At 36.6% G+C, this 16,556-nt stretch overlaps 1 protein-coding gene and 1 non-coding gene across 2 annotated transcripts in view; both read left to right on the forward strand.

Annotated features, from left to right (window-relative positions):
* Window positions 1-16,556, forward strand: part of LOC114353084 (sodium-independent sulfate anion transporter) — a 44,731-nt gene that overhangs the window by 6,341 nt on the left and 21,834 nt on the right. The window contains exon 2 of the mRNA XM_028304907.1: window positions 457-1,159. Coding sequence (XP_028160708.1) covers window positions 733-1,159 — 427 coding nt within the window. The 5' untranslated portion in view covers window positions 457-732. The remainder of the gene's footprint in view (window positions 1-456; window positions 1,160-16,556) is intronic.
* TRNAK-UUU (transfer RNA lysine (anticodon UUU)) lies at window positions 118-190 on the forward strand. The gene has a single exon. It is a non-coding gene; the product is annotated as a tRNA-Lys (tRNA).

The following is a 16,556-nucleotide window of genomic DNA, read 5'->3' on the forward strand; positions in this document are numbered from 1 at the left end:
CTACCGCCAACTGAGTTAATAACCATTATTAAGGTTTGCAATAAAATTACTCAAATAAATGTGTGCCAAACTGCTGTATGCCGGTACTCATTTGTTATTTCAACCGGTTCCTGCACAGCCCGGATAGCTCAGTCGGTAGAGCATTGGACTTTTAATCCAAGGGTCCAGGGTTCAAGTCCCTGTTCGGGCGAACATATTTTATGCTTACCAAAGACTAAAATAAAAAATGTCAATTCGATAATTTAAAAAGTTACAAATTAATGTAAGGTATTTAATTTATCAGTCACTACAACAATAATGTATGACTAATCCAATAAATGTCTGTATCACCAAGGTCATATTATTATAAAATAATTTGAAACTTTTATTATACGCAAAAACTAACAGGTATTTAAATTGGCCACATAAAAAGTCCATTACAAAATCCGCGACCTAATTTGTAATTACTTTTTTCAGATCGCCGATCGGCAGCGGACTGTCGCACGTTTCCCGCCATTTTCACGCCGACTGCCGCAGTTGACACCCGCTTACGCGCGAAGCGACGCACGCGACATTCCATTTTCGAATTTTTAAAACATTCCAAACTGTGATTATGACATTCCTTTTTTAAGTTTTCAGTGTTGTGTTCCATTTCTTAATTTAAATGTGGGTATTCTGTAAAAGATGTCCCGCGCATCGTCGTTTAAAACCGTTTTTTAACTAAAATCTCTTTAAAAGACTGTGCGTGAAGAAATGACGAAATACAAGTTGAACAACACAGTGCGGTCGGCGTCTGAGGTGACGTTGACTTCTTACATGACCGGGAGCACCGACAGCAGGACGGACCGGCCGTACCAGATCCAGATGGATACGAACCAGAACGATACGGTGAACGCGGAGTCCAATAGGAACTTGGAGGCGAAGACGTGTCACGTGTGTCCTCACTCCTGCGAGTTTCTGGAGAACAGTGGCAAGTTCGCGGCTTCGTTGGTGAAGGAGAGTGACCGGTTCGGGCTGAACGAGCTGAAGGTGGAGGGCCTGGAGCGCAACGTGTGCTTGTGCGAGAAGTACAACGGTGGCTGCAAGCTGTGCCCGCGGCCTGCCACCGGCCTGCCGCTGGGCCTGGACGGCAAGGAGGCCTGCCTGGCCTGCCACGACTCCGCGCCCGACCAGTACAATCGTGAGTCAATTTTATTCTTTTTATTTTTCTTTGTAGCCAGCAATAACTTTATAAATTTTATGTGTCGTAGGACTTTTTTATACGAACGGAAAATTAAAGAAAGTGGTATCTTATTTACTTTGTTGTAATGAGTATTACAACAAATATGTAGGCACGTATGTAGGTAACATGTTGTGACAATAAAATATAGTATATTCAATTTATTGTATAATGTTATAAGAATGTTATGCAAAGCGTCATAAACGTAAGTGTGAAATCACTTTTTATTGTGCCACAAGTTTCAGTCGCATTTTAGTGTCATTCCAATAAGAAATATAAAAGTTACGTTAATAATTATGTGCGCTGAGTAGGTAGGTGTACTAAGTCGAATTAAATAGTATTAATTTTCAACACTACACTAGCTACACAATCTGACCAAAATAGAAGCCATATTTTAACTTTCTACGAGTATTCCTATCGAAATTAAATTCACGGTCTCCCAACTTTAATTTAACATGATTTTAACCAATTTACAATGCTAAACTGTTTACTATACCATTGCAGTTTATTGCACCAATACCAATGTACAATTGTACATATCGTAGTCAGTGACAATGGCGGGCAATAGTTTTATTTTGAGATACTTAGGGTACAGGGTATCAATTTAAAAAAAAACACTGAATTTCAGTATCTTCAGCACATACTTTTTCTATGATTTCCCACGTTTTCTTTCGTTTAGTTTTATTCGCTGTACGTCTTGTTAGGTTTGAGTCAGTTAAGGTTTTATCTATCTCTATATTAATCAGAGACCTAATCAGATACCTTAGCAATGACCATAAATAAGCACGTAGTTAAAGTCAAAGCATCCTATGTTTTATTTATCGATCTATTACAATAGGATTATGATTATTGACATCTGTTTAAATTTCAGTAGTAATGTGTTTACAATATTTATCATACTACGTAATAAATAGTTATTCCAAGTATGAACAAAATAATGTTATTAACTTATAACTGGAGACGTCTTATAAATAACATTTAGGATTTTATTGTATTTTTTTCGGAATTTCTACTTTTAATATTGATTTTATAAAGACTGCAAACTCTTGAAAACGAGGCTGACAATAGTGACTAACTTTCTTGCGCTGCTTCTTCACACCACTTTAAAAGCCTACTTGAAAAAATAAAATCAATGTTTCGAATTTTAAATTTCATTGTTTTTTATGGTCATCAATGTACCTAATTATGTTTTTTAATTCAGGGTTTCATCTCAAACACTGAATATATTTTTATGTATTTATGTAAATGTAGATTGTTCTGCTTTTTGAATAATAAAAAAAATAATGAGACCATTAAAAAAATAATCAACCATTTTTTAATAAAATAAGTATTTCCGTCCATTGTCTTAAAAATACATTTATAATTAAGTAGAATATTTGCATTGATAAATAACCTTCACAATATAATTTATTGTTTCTCTCTAGTACGATAGATTGAATTGAAACTGACACTAAAGACTTTTCAATCAATTTTATTCGGACTTCGGATGCAGGTCGCCGTAGTAAGGACCATCTGTTCAGGTGGGAATTCTTGAATAGCTCAAACTTGGAGTGTAAGTGTGGTTGTGCTCTCCAGTCGATGAAGCACATGATGTCGTGCCCTGCGTGCCCAAACAACTGCACGCAGGAAGATTTAATGAACGCTACTGACAAGTCACTGACTAACTGACTGGTTTAATGAACGGGCTGACATTGTATAGGGTTTTGTCGACACGACAAGATGAAGAATCAATTTTATTGCGATTAAGACCTTACCGGAGACAGCCTAGCGTGGTTATTAAACTGAATAGAAACATCACAGCTTTACGAAAAAAAGGCTCCGGCTATAGCAACCATGACTACGGAGCGCCTTAGTACCCAAACTATACTCAACATCAAATAAATCGCACCTTCCGCGACGCGAACTTTAAAGATTTTCTTCGGTCACAATCATGGTGCCCCAACAATATTGGTGTTATGCCCAATAAATAAACTTAACAAACTTAAAGAGAAACACATTACATTTTTTTTAAACAAATAAGTGACTCTGGATCCCTCTAAAAACGCATTTTTGGGGTAAAAACCTTTCCTTTAATGAAATTAAGTTTAGAACTAGGCTTTCAAATGGAACCAATGTTGGTAGGAAGTGGGGATGCATACGTTTGAGATTTGCTTGTTGCGGGAGGTGCGATTTATTTGGTGCCGAGTGTATTTTTATACGTTCCCCAATACTTACTGTAAATGGTCAAAAGATAAGCAACATTTATCGCATCTTGCCAACATTTATTTGTAATTATCTCCGATTAGTTAACGCGGGAAGTCACGTGACGCACGTGTCGGCACACGCAGCCGCGGCCGCGTCGGCGCACGCGTCGCCGCATTGCAACAGGGGTTTTGACATTCGACACATTACACAACTCCTAAATCATTCAAAAATCTAGCAGTTGTGAGTCTTGACATTGAAAATTTACATTAAAACATAATATTAGGTAATTATTACTTTTTGGCAATCCAACATTAGACCTAGAAGACTCCAGTTTATTAGTTTTACAGTGGGTACTTATGTAAATTCGGTGGCAAAACTGACAGGATAACCCAAGCCTGCAAATCCTTAGCATATTGAAAATACTGATATGCTTTATTCTTACTTTTACTCAATGATTTTATTGAGTCACATTTATCTTATTGCTAGAAACGTAGCTCATAATCATAATGCAATCTTAAATTAGTATTATTTTGCTTTCTTATTAACTTACTGTAAATCCTGCAGCTATAATTCCTAAGGCGGGATTATAGGCTGCGATCTGCTCCACCTTAGGTGCTCTAAGTGGAATAGGCCGGGTGCTATTCGTGCAGGTGCTATTTGAGCTGGTGCTCAAAGTGGAATACGTCTCCGTAACGTCTACTAGTCTAGTCTGGTCAATAGTTCAGTAATAAGCCTTAGACCTAGACCTAGAACTCAGACCCATAACAGGCACGTGTCGGCGCAGTGGGAGCGCGTCGACCTCGGAGCACCTTCCTTAGTTCATCTAGCAATAGATTCTAGTAACTTCCCACGATCGTTTATTGTACAGAAGATACAATCTTATGCAGATTTAGTACCTGGGTAGGCGACAGTGCATCGAGCTAACATATGAATGAGTGCTAATTTGCAACAAAAAATGCAATATGACACCATCCTGAAAGACATTTTTGTCCTCTTTTAGAAAACGACTAAAATAAGCCATTTTCTTGTCAAATTACATTAATTTGTAAATCTATCCTTGTAGTTTTAAAAGCTGCGATAAAGTTTTTCTATAAAAACAAAGCATTTCTCATATTCGTAGCTTCGTAGCACTGACAACGTTACCGAGTAGAAATCATTAAACATTTCAACAATAATGTTGAACAATATAAAATCAAGATAGTGTATTTGGCACCTAACTAGCTATCAATTTGAGGATCCACGCGCGAGATCACGTGCGCGAGAGTGACAGCGTCCGCCGGCCTCCAGGGCATCCAATGGCGCTCCTAACGCAGGATCGCGCTGGATGGAGCGCCCTTTCTCTGCACGAGACCAAATATAATAAAACTAGCTTTCCGCCCGCGGCTTCGCCCGCGTGGAATTTTGTCTGTCACAGAAAAACTTTATCGCGCGCGTCCCTGTTTCAAAAACCGGGATAAAAACTATCCTATGTTCTTTCCCGGGACTCAAACTATCTCTATGCCAAATTTCATCAAAATCGGTTGCGAGGTTTAAGCGGGAAAGCGTAACAGACAGACAGACAGACAGACAGACAGAGTTACTTTCGCATTTATAATATTAGTTGGGATATTAGTTGGGATGTCCTGTCGAGGGTAATGACCGCTGAAGAGGCACGCGACTTTTTTGCTGTTCATCGCGAAAAAAATCGTGATTGACGATACTTGTTGATATTTGATCATCTTTAATATTTAGGTATTTTTGTATGTTCTTTTTCAACCATGTGTGCGCAACCTCTTGAGAATTTTTTAAGCATATATTAATACACTTACTTATATACTTACTATTTTGTCCAATCATGCACAAATTCCTTGGTCAAAATCTATGCGATATCAAAATGTTTAGACATTTCGTTTTAGCAACTACCTATAGTGGTTCTGAATTAAAGAATTAAGTTGAAACCGGAAGTGTAGAGTCGCTTAAAATCTTCTTTTTTTTTCAGTACTTTGCCCTAGTCCTTTGGGCAGACAAATGTTTCCAAATTCGTTCAAAAACTGTATCTAACTGTATTACTTATAATTATCTAAGTAACGCATGTATTCACTTATTACTGGAAAACGAATAATTTTCCGCTCCGTAAACATTCCGTGGAGAATCGCCGTACGTGTCATGTGGGCTCTTACTGGGGCTGATAAGACTGTAGAGAATGTAGAGACAATAAGAAGACAATAAGATTATTTACTAAACATGACTAACACACTTAATTTAAATATTTTACTGAAAGTAGTGACTCTACCATAGTTCTCGTCTAGGCATCGTATCTACTCTATTACCAAGCCTGTTCATCTCCGCGAGGTTACATCGAAAACAAAACACGCACGATGGCCCTCCTACAGGATACTATTCGACAAGGCCTCACATACGAGCGAACATTGACTCACGCACGCGTATTCTTGTGTATGATGGAAGAAAATAAAGAAAATGGTGTACTAAATACTGTGCAGTATTTAACTGCCTAAATAATAATAAAAACACAGAATGTACTTTTTTAAGTTGCCTCAAGACACTGAGAGGTAAATAAGTAGTTAATATTATTCATGATAATTCATGCTAAATCATGTANCCCTATAACTTCGGCGCAGTGCCGATCACTGACGTTTGTCAACAAAATGGTGCTTGACTCTTGAGACAGGCTAAATTACACCATATTGTTAATGACATTGAGCATACATTTTTTTAAATACCTTCGCAAAGTAAAACTTCTGTACGTAGTACTTATTATTATTCTGTGCTATTACCTTTAATTATGGTACTATCATCCCATAATATTTCAAACAGTTTAGAACCTCGTCACGAAATGCCTTGGTCACCATCGGATTTTAATAGCTTCTTTAAGAACCCGAGATATAATCGCGTGCTAATAGCACCCATCATGGCAGACAGTAATCAGTGCTTAGTCAACCTTCGATTAACCGGCAAATCATTCTGAGATCGTGGACTTGGAAAAACACACAATGAGATTTGAATTCAGGGTACTGTAATTATGTTTGCTGAAAGAAGTTTGTAGTTGGTTTGTTAATTAATAGCCTAAGTGACTCACAATTACCAGTCGTATTTTTACCACTTCTGATCCTAAAGCTCCCCCAATATACCTATCCACATGCATATTGTGCATAATGCGAATGGCAGAAACCGTCTTTATCTCTCTTCCTGACTCTACGTCTGCTCAAGTGAAACGAAATTCACCTTCAGTGCTTTATTCCCTTATCTATGAACTCATGTAATTCAGCAAAATACTCAACCCTTATGCCATCTTCAGTTCTTTACCTCATATTGGCAACCCTATACTTAACTATTGATTAATTCGAATTCTAGTTATCGAGGCAGTTAATCCGCCATCAAGTGCGACCAATAATATGTCGATAAGCCAGGAATCTGAGATATTTCATTGTTTAATTTTGAAATGTAAGGTTGAATGGAATACTCGATAAAAAGGACCCTAGAGGAACTTTTTTCGAGATTAAATATTTTCCCAAGATAAGATTCGTCTTTTTGTTGCATACGTTTGACGATATAAGCACAAGTGCAAGGATAATGTGTTTTTTCTAATCCACATTAGATACTTCCTTCGAAATAAGAGCTTTTTTTTTCTCTTTATTTGGTATACAACAAACAGTTACATTGAGGACTTATGTACCTACTAAGACTAATAATTTGAAAATTTAGCTTATAAAACATTGACGTAAAGAACGTGTTTTACTACAATTTACTAAAAAATAACTACGATTCACACCCCAATAGCTACAAATTGTTTCCGCAGAATTATACAGATTTTCCACAAATTTTGCACAAAACACACAATTTGACATTAATGATCGGTTTTTGTGATCAAATTGTCACACGATGAACATGACATGACCATGACTTGAATTAGTAAACATTACATACAACAACATATGATGTCCATATAATTATTTTCTATTTTAAGTTTCCTGTTCATCCAACAATTTGGTGATATGATTTTTCAGAATTTGCATAGTTAAGATGATAATGCAAATAATGTTTGCCTTGAAGATGCTGAGTGCCCGCCGTATATTTAAGCTAAACTTGCTTTTAAACGCCCACGTGAAGAATGATCACCTATCTACGTGTCATTTAAAGCTGGGTATTTGATTTTTTAACATGCTATTATGGTCTTTAAATTGCTACAAATCTAGTAGAGCTGACGTGGGCACCGATTCTTCTGACGCACAGTGCAACTATATCACCTTCTTCTTCTTTCATATCAATAGTGATTTTCCTTAAACTAATCTGTTTTAACATTTTACAACACCTGAGCATTATTTGTCAATTTTGTCACCCTGTGAAGGATAACCTCTTCTAGTATTATGTTATAAGGAAATTTTGTACAGGTTTCTTATAGTGTAAGAGAACCTGGTATTAAAGAACTGCCTTTCATCTCTAATCCATCTTTCAAAATCCTGTATCTCTACTATTCTAATTTAGCCATATTAGATCCTATTATGGTTCATAACAACACAGATCTTCAGGCAGAAGCCTTGAAGAAATGCTGAACCTAGACAAAAACTTGATCAAACCGAGACACAGTGCGACAGAATTTAAAGTAATGCCATCAAAATATTCTCCTCTGTAACAAATTCAAATTAACTCAAGATAAAAACCGCATATCGAATAATCGAAAAAGCCTCGGATCGATCTAATTCGATTAGTCCGGGCGATTGCGGCGCGATAAAAAACGAAGGAAAAACAATTCAATGTTAAAATTACGACATCTAATTAGTTTTAACTGTGGTCCGTAAACTTTCACCGGTTTATACATTTTTTATCACGAAGACGATGAGTCTATTGAGTTTGTGAATATGGGCGTGGATAATTAAAGTGTTAGTTTTCGATTAAAGCAGTCTGTAAAAGTCACGGCCGCGTCGCCATTTAATCCGAATAGGTAAATGTCGGCTTCCCAGATAAATGTTTCATGCGATCCTCATTGCAGTAATATTTTTTAAATATAAAATAATATTTGTTAATGCTTATGGAAAGTGAAAGTTCTTTGTATTTTTTTATATTTACTTTAGACTTTTCCGTCACATTTTTCCAAAAATGTAAAAATGTAATAGCTACATAAAAGTAATGATCCTTCTCTCGCTCCCGTTAATGAGCTTTGTTTAAAGCAGTTAAACAATGTTCATCAAACACCTGTTAACTAGATACATTGTCACTGACGTCTATTGCCTAGCACCTCTCACAAGTCCCTAGTTTTTGCCACAATTTCGATTTCCTGAGCTGGATGGAAAGGCTAATTACGTTTTTTCGATAATTGCTTGGTCAAGGCAGCCAACCGACTGAAGCTTCCTTCTGTGCTTCGCATAGTTTTTTACGTTTTTTGTCGATCACTCTATACATTCGCAGATAAGGTGGCAATAATGTCAAAGAGAAAATTACACGATACAAGCTGTAGAGACTGTTAAAATGATCATAAAGTCCAATAAATAGGTCTACGTAAGGATACGTAAGGACGCAGTCCTTAATAAGTAAACTAGATATCAATATTGCATTAAATGGACATTAAACTTGGTCAGCACTATTCTTTATTTCCTAGAAATGACGCAAGTTGTATCATAAATTCAAGGCATATCCATTGCATTAATATTAATGTAATAAAGCTAATCTATTGCCTAAAGCAGATTCTACACACTTGCAGGACTAGAGTAGACAATTATTCATATTCATTTATTCACTTCGCAATCCGTCCATGGTGAAAATAATCACTCGATCAAAATCAAATCAAAAATCTAAATCAAAATCAAAATTTTCTTTATTTGTTTAGACTAATTAAATTAGTACTTGCAAATCGTCAAATGCTCTTAAGGAGCCTATACATGTCTCATTCTTTTTTTGCCCTACCAGATCAGACTTTACATGCAGTTTATCTCGGCTGCTATGAATAAGTGCAACTCTATGCGTACTATCGTTCAAAAACCTCCCCTTCGTAAGATTAACACTAGTAAGGAGCCTAACAGCTATTAAGATTTTCAAAGTGAATAATTTTGGATCCATAATATTAACATCCACGATTGCTTATTTATTAATCACCAGGACACTTTAAGTAAGTGAAAGATTTGAGTTAAAGTCAGTCAAGTCATAAAACTAGAATAAATGAGTTCCAAAATACATGACAATATTAGAATTAGTTACGGGTTCATACCTATTACAATGTTTGAAGAGGTGTTAACATGCGCGTTTGTGTCAACGAGGAAGCAGGTAGTAAGTTTAAGTTAGATAATAATACAATAGCAGTATGTAATACGTATTCGGTCTGTTAATAATATCTCTTAAAGATTACTGTGTCGTAATGATGAAATTATTGTTTTTAGATAATTTTCAGTGCCGTTGATTTCGTAAGGCTCTAATTTTTTGACATGTTAATGTTTCAGTTCTTATTACAATCAGTCGGTAGCATCAAATACTGTGATTCACTTTTTAAATTACCTAAAAAGTGAATCACAGTATTTGATGCTACCGCGCTTTTTCGCAGCGTTGTTTGTAGGAGTTGTTATGTCTGGGCCCGTCCACGAGGGTCGCGTTTCAACACATTGTCTTATGTTCGGGGAAACAGGAACTCGCAGACACAGTTTACAGTATTGGGCCGTTTTATGTGTATATTTAGGTAGTGTTCTAGACGTAATACGAGGTCTACTTCATTCAGGCTAGGTGATACTTAAAACAATTTTACTCATACTCTAACGCTGCATTTTAATAATTTAGTATGTTGATTTCAGAACAGTATCGCTTTATCATATACTCTAGGTAATGTGATGTGCCTCTATGATTTAGGCTTGTAACCATAAATTTTGTATGGAGTTAACTAACAGACTTTTGACGTTTGTTATAGTTAAAGAAAGATGGTGCAACCCAGCCTTAGTAAAAGATCTAATAAACATTCGACATGAACATACGAGTATTTCGATTAACAAAAGCCCCATCGGCCTTGCGTGGCCATTCATTCGGGCACTGCACGAGTGGGAACCATCGGCGGCTGGACGATACTGGTTGACAACCACTGCTTCCTGTGGGATCAATGAAGCTCGATGAAAGGTGTTGATGCACGCAGGATTTGATGGCCAATTTTAACCAATAACTTTAGATGAGGATTTACTATGCAATTCACACTAGCATCTACCCGCAACTTCGCCCTCTATAATTCTGATAAAATCAAATAGGTAATCCTTTTCTACTCCATAATAATTCTTGTAGTTTTATTATAAGCATATTTTAGACATGCTACGGTTTTGATAGCATGTATTTTTGTTTATGGCTACATGTATTTATTTCAAAAATACTTTAACAAAATTTCATGATAAAACTCGTTAGACCCTTTGCTGTCAGCTGCCATAATTCTGTTACAAAAAGTTACACGTGCCCTTATAAATTTGACCTTGTGTTCACTTTAGGTGAAGAAATCAGAAGGGCCGACGTTGAATGCACGGCGACCCGCGAAAAATTACAATAGGACTCGTAAAGGCTCCTTAATGAGAACTTTTTTATTCGTTTTGTCCCCTAGTTTGTTTGTTGCCTTTTAGTATAATTTGTAGTACGTACGTACGTACGTGTATAAATATTAGATTCGCCCGCGTGAAATTATGTTTGTCACACATCGTTATGAATTAAAGCCTGTGTTATTCGGGTGGATAAACAATAATACTGTGCGGTTTCACAAAAATCCGCTCAATAGTTTTTACGTGAAAGAGTAACAAAAGAGTAACAAACTTTCAATAACATTAGTAGCATTAAGGTTTCATAAATGAAATGGAACTAAGTAAAGTACGGGCAAGAGGCTCGGACATTGGCCATAGTTGCCCGTACTCGGACTCCGAGCTAGGACAACTCACGGCTCTGTTTCTTTGGGCTTAGGTGGACACCGTCGGGTTTTAGTGAGCAGGCGGGAAGAGTCCCACATAACCAACTGGCCGTCCCCATCGACCAGTTACCAACCAACCAACATTAAGCATTTCCCGACGTTAAAAAAAGGGCAACGAAGGCCCACCTTTTGTGCCCTTGACTTTGCTCCTTGCTGGAGTAGCGAATCGGTCGGTTACGATTAGAAGCAATTTCACATTCTTTAAGTACACAAGGAAAATACTTTGTCTGTACTCCCATTAACATAAATAGCCATAACAAAGACCGAAGCCAAGTGTGGAAGACAACGGGCAGTTACTCACCACGATATGAACAAACCTTGTATTGTCTCAATTGTCCTCCCGACTTCAATCTTCGCAGAAATATTCCATAACAACTAGAAATAAGTTACTAGCAGTAGCTAATTCATTTCAGTAGGTATACGATTAAGATTTTATCCAGTTTTTAAATTTTAATAAAATCTTACGAATAAGAACGCGAAAGATGGGATTATTGTCGATAGATGATGTTCAGATTGATTTAAGTACCTAGGTAATTAAGTTAACTGATGTCCAAATATTAACTAATGTAATTAAATAGACAGTAAGCGCTAAAGAAATACCTATAAATGAAACGGTATCACATTATTTCTTTTTCACAAAAGCGCAGGACTTTCAAAACCTGCTAGGGTAGTTTGAATTATGGAATGAACTATAGCCACATCTTTCTGCACGCATGCGCAACTAGTAGAACACTCCCCTCTGTCGATCATGGAAGTTTATTTTTCGTTAGCGTCGTTTACGTGTTTTATTTTGTGGCCCTTGTCTCGATCGATTTTTTTGATAACTAAAAGAGAAAGAATCTCTCCGCTCCGCGTGGTTTCCGATCTATCAAAAATTTTGTAATTTGGCTGTGCTGTACCTCACCAACAGATATTACTAGTTTAATCAGTTAAGACAGATAAGTACATGTTATTCCGCCCGCATGCGAAGTTGCAGGCGTAGCTTATCTTAAATAAGCACAGAAGGGATCTGTAACAATCAGTCGTCAGTGTTGACTGATGTTACCCGAGCCCGCACGTGCGTGACCGATTCGTACACGTTTCGCTAGCTCTACACGCTTAAAGCTACGAGTATGTTTCCACCTCTGCAACTGTAGCAAATCTACTTCCGTAGCTCTAATTTTCGTGACTAGGGATCACGATCTTGACCAACATTAAAAACCCAACTTTCTTCTTGGAGTTTGATCCAAAATTAATTCTATCAATGTGCAGCGCATTTCAAATTAACTGCTTGGTAAAAAAGACCCATCATTACATGGTCATGAAATCGCGATTCTGTTCCAGCAGTATTCGCAAATTCTGAAAATTATGTATGATTAATGAAATAGGATAATTAGGTACTTAATGGACGTCCCGGTTAGACCAGCTATGCATCTACATATCCAATTTGTTATTCACAGTGTGCTCTAGAATTTACTTACTCAATCGAGCTATAACTACATATTATTTCATTATTATAGTGTGACTTATTTTAAGTAGTTGTCGTATGTAGAGTAAACATAGTTCACACGCAAGCGCAGCACACGTGTGGCGCGGGCGCATGCTCCGCTAGCCACGCTCCTGGTGACGTCACTGTACGCGTGGATATTATTGCACACTTGCACACGTATAAGCGTGAAAAAACATAAACAACAGGAGTAGGAGAAAAATCATATAATAATAATAATAAAACATATATTTCAGATATAAATCCATATAAAGGTGTTAGTAACATGATAATCTTAATCTAGTCTTAATAATAATAGAATGTAAATTGGTACCTACTAATTACCACCACGTACGTTTTCTGAAGATCCTAATATATTAGAGAGACTGCTCGGGACGAGAAAAACTGCCGCTGACAAATAATGTCCATAGAACGTGTATGCCATGATTTATAGTTTAAAAGCTAACGGTGATGAATGATATCAATAGGGTCTGGTCTATACCACCTCAATAAATAAGTAGGCGCAATAGAGGCAACGAAAGAAGTGGATTCATAACCAACTTGATCTGGAGTAGGTAGCTTTGCCTTAGGTATACTTATTTAAGCTAACTAATGGTAGAAGACACGATGGTTATGACTAAAGGTTACTTGAAGGGTTTAAAAAACAATTGAAAGTGAAAAAGAAAGGAAAAGTTCAATTAGAAAATTAGCAAACAGAATTTAGTAAAAAAACAATTGGCACTGAATGAGGTTTGTGTACAAAATAAAGTTTTATGCTAACACAAGTAATGAATTCGCTAATCACTGCGAGTGGAAAGTCGTCTACGTCACTGCGCAGGTTTGCTTAAATTTCCCTCATCGAGAACTTTTGTCACGCTAGGGCTGACAATACCGTTAGTAAATGACACGCAAAATCAATTAAAATGTCACACGCTTTGCCATGAGTGACATTCTATTGACCGATATTATTATTAAGGGCCGATTTTTCAATCGTCGGATAACTTTTAACCGAAGAATAAAATTGTCATTTTGACATGTTTCTCATACTGAAACTGTCAATGTGCCAAACTTATTCTTTAGTTAAAAGTTATCCGACGATTGAAAAATCAGCCCTAAGTCACCTAAAGTCTAAAGCAAAAATTAGGTATTCAAGATTCTTAGTGCTCCTTAGTTTTTCATGAATTTAGTAGTGCACCTGTCACTTATCTGACAGTAATGTAACCTTCATGCAAATCCATTAGATACGATGACACATCATCTGATGAATAATATGGGAAAACTGAATTAATTCATGAAAACGCGTACTTATATTAAACCATCATAAATTAAAAACATTGTTGACTGAAAGCCCTAGCTATGCGCAAACGCAGGCGGCGTCGTAGCTCACTTTCCTTATGCTAATCGTAGCTGTAGGTCAGGTTTATTTTGATTGTAAACGAGCTCGAATGAAGCTCGATTACTATTCATAAATAAACATCATGGCGACACACATTAGTGATTTACGTGTTTACTCTACACCACTACATAAATCAGAGGCAAATAAAACTTTTCACTGCATTCATAGAGTTGTTAATTAAGTAGTTTATGATTTCGAGTTTAAGGAGGTAATCTCACAAACTATTTAGCTACAGTACGTACTTCTGCTGTATTTTTATCGTATTTTTACTTCCGATTCTGATTTCTGGCTGCACTCTACATTAATTAAAAATGTATGACGTTGTGCATTCCTTTTTCTTGCTACAACGCATCTCCTAAAGTTTAAACTGTATTTGTGTATTTGCATATAATATTATTTACAAAGGAAATAAGTCCTTATTAAGCATAATATAAGACAACAGTAGTAATTAAAAGTAAATACTAATATTAGTAGATTACTACCGCAATCTTTAATCTGATTGGCGCCGGTCGTCCTTTCTGCCAGTGGGTGAAGGCCAACGAATTCAATATACTAAATTCGCTAATTAATCTGCTCTTTCGCGGTGACAGTTACCTTTCAGGGCTGTCTCTATCGCATTGATTAAAATTCACATTTCAGCATCTTGTTTGTATGCTATGTTGATTTCATTTTATATTACTGCTTTCGTAATAATAGTGTTAATACAAGTAATAACAATAATATCGAAAATTTAATAGGTACCTTCATACTTATTCAACATTGTTTTACCAAAGTAGAGTTGCGTAGCACATCTTTTACTAACCGTCGTGATTTTGTGAATTTTCGTTATGACCATGAACTAATTGATGAACTCTTAAAGATATGTTTAACTGAGACATTAAAATTTAAAAAAAAGGCCTGCTTTTGATTTTCTCCTTTTTATTTTTTAGATGAGTGAACACCTTAGCGTGGTACTTAGGTTATTGGACAATCCCACACGCACATTTTAAGTTTGATTGGGACCCGTTGTAGTTTTTTTTATAAGAAAAATAACAAGAAGCTCACATTTTAACTGCACACAAAGGCGTGTCAACCCTAATTGTATTACCTAAACCGGTATTATTACCTATTTGCCCGTAATGTTAAACACTAGAACTGCTCAGTCAGAACGGGTCTGGTCCTTGGCCGTGTGGTCGCGACCCTTGCCTTTCGCCGAGGTCGGGGCCAACCCTATTTTTATTTTAAAACATTTCTGCATTCTTTAAAAATGTTGTGAAATTATTTATAGAATAGTTGATTGTTTAGTAGGGCTATTGATGTGTGTCTTAAACTGGTTTTGAGTAAGCTAATAGTATTTTCTGATAGTTCCGTACCTCCTTACTACGAAATCGTGACAGGCTTATTTACCATGTAGAAAATAAAGTTTAAAGCTTTGAATTCTTCTTTCTTCCAGGTTCTATCTATCTTCAAAAATCAAAAGTATCATTTTTAATAGTCCCAAATTAAATTGAACACTAGATTTGCTCAAGCGTTTTTTTTTTGAGATCAAGATAATGGATTGTCACTTTCTTTCAGCGGTACATAGATAATTGCCAGGAGTAGCATGAGGCATTTGCATAATGGTTTTTCAGAAAGCACTCAAACGTTTTGAAAAAATTCGCATACAACTTTCGCCTGTCGCAACGAGCACAAAGGCCGTCGCATGCCATTGAGCATCCACAATGCTGAATAGGCGACGCGAGCGCACACAATTCGTACAGCACCGCGCCGCACTCGCGCATCGGACTCAATAATGTAGATTGTAATCGAAATAATAGGCGGTTTGTTAGATTGTATAGTTAATTAATGGATAGAAATAAATTACATTTATAGTTCTAAATTCCTGAAATGAAGAGCTCTTAGTTTATAATCAGCGCTTTTATGTCTAGGATATCGCAAAGAAATTCCTACCGTTAATTACCCACTTTTAGTTTACCAATGCAATGTATTTTTACTGTCGCAAGATACGCAAACTGCTGGCTGCTGATCGCTATAAAAGTTTATGTGCATCAGCAAAATACTTAGGTTTGCCCACTCTTGTGGCGGAGTTTTGGGCTGAAACTGTGTAGGTTTGTTGTCGACACGATAAGAAGAAGAAGCAACATACTTTATCAGGGAATAGCCCCACAGGTCTACCTACTTTTCGTACCGACCTTTATTGCTCTACTAAAAATTTTCCATCTGTTATTTTGTGCTTGACATTGCATGATCTCCTCTTATCTACGCGTAGATACATAGTTCTTATATGTACTTATTGATTTATCGTTGTTTCGACATAAACCTAGCTTTAGAAAAGGTTTGTGTGAGCGCAATATCTCATTGCATTCACCTCTATTGTGTCACAACATCAGCTGGTATTGCGCCGCGTAACAACTAGATCATG

Source organism: Ostrinia furnacalis, unplaced genomic scaffold (assembly GCF_004193835.3).
Source record: "Ostrinia furnacalis isolate ACB-3 unplaced genomic scaffold, ASM419383v2 OfSCF1605, whole genome shotgun sequence".
NCBI classification, from domain to species: domain Eukaryota; kingdom Metazoa; phylum Arthropoda; class Insecta; order Lepidoptera; family Crambidae; genus Ostrinia; species Ostrinia furnacalis.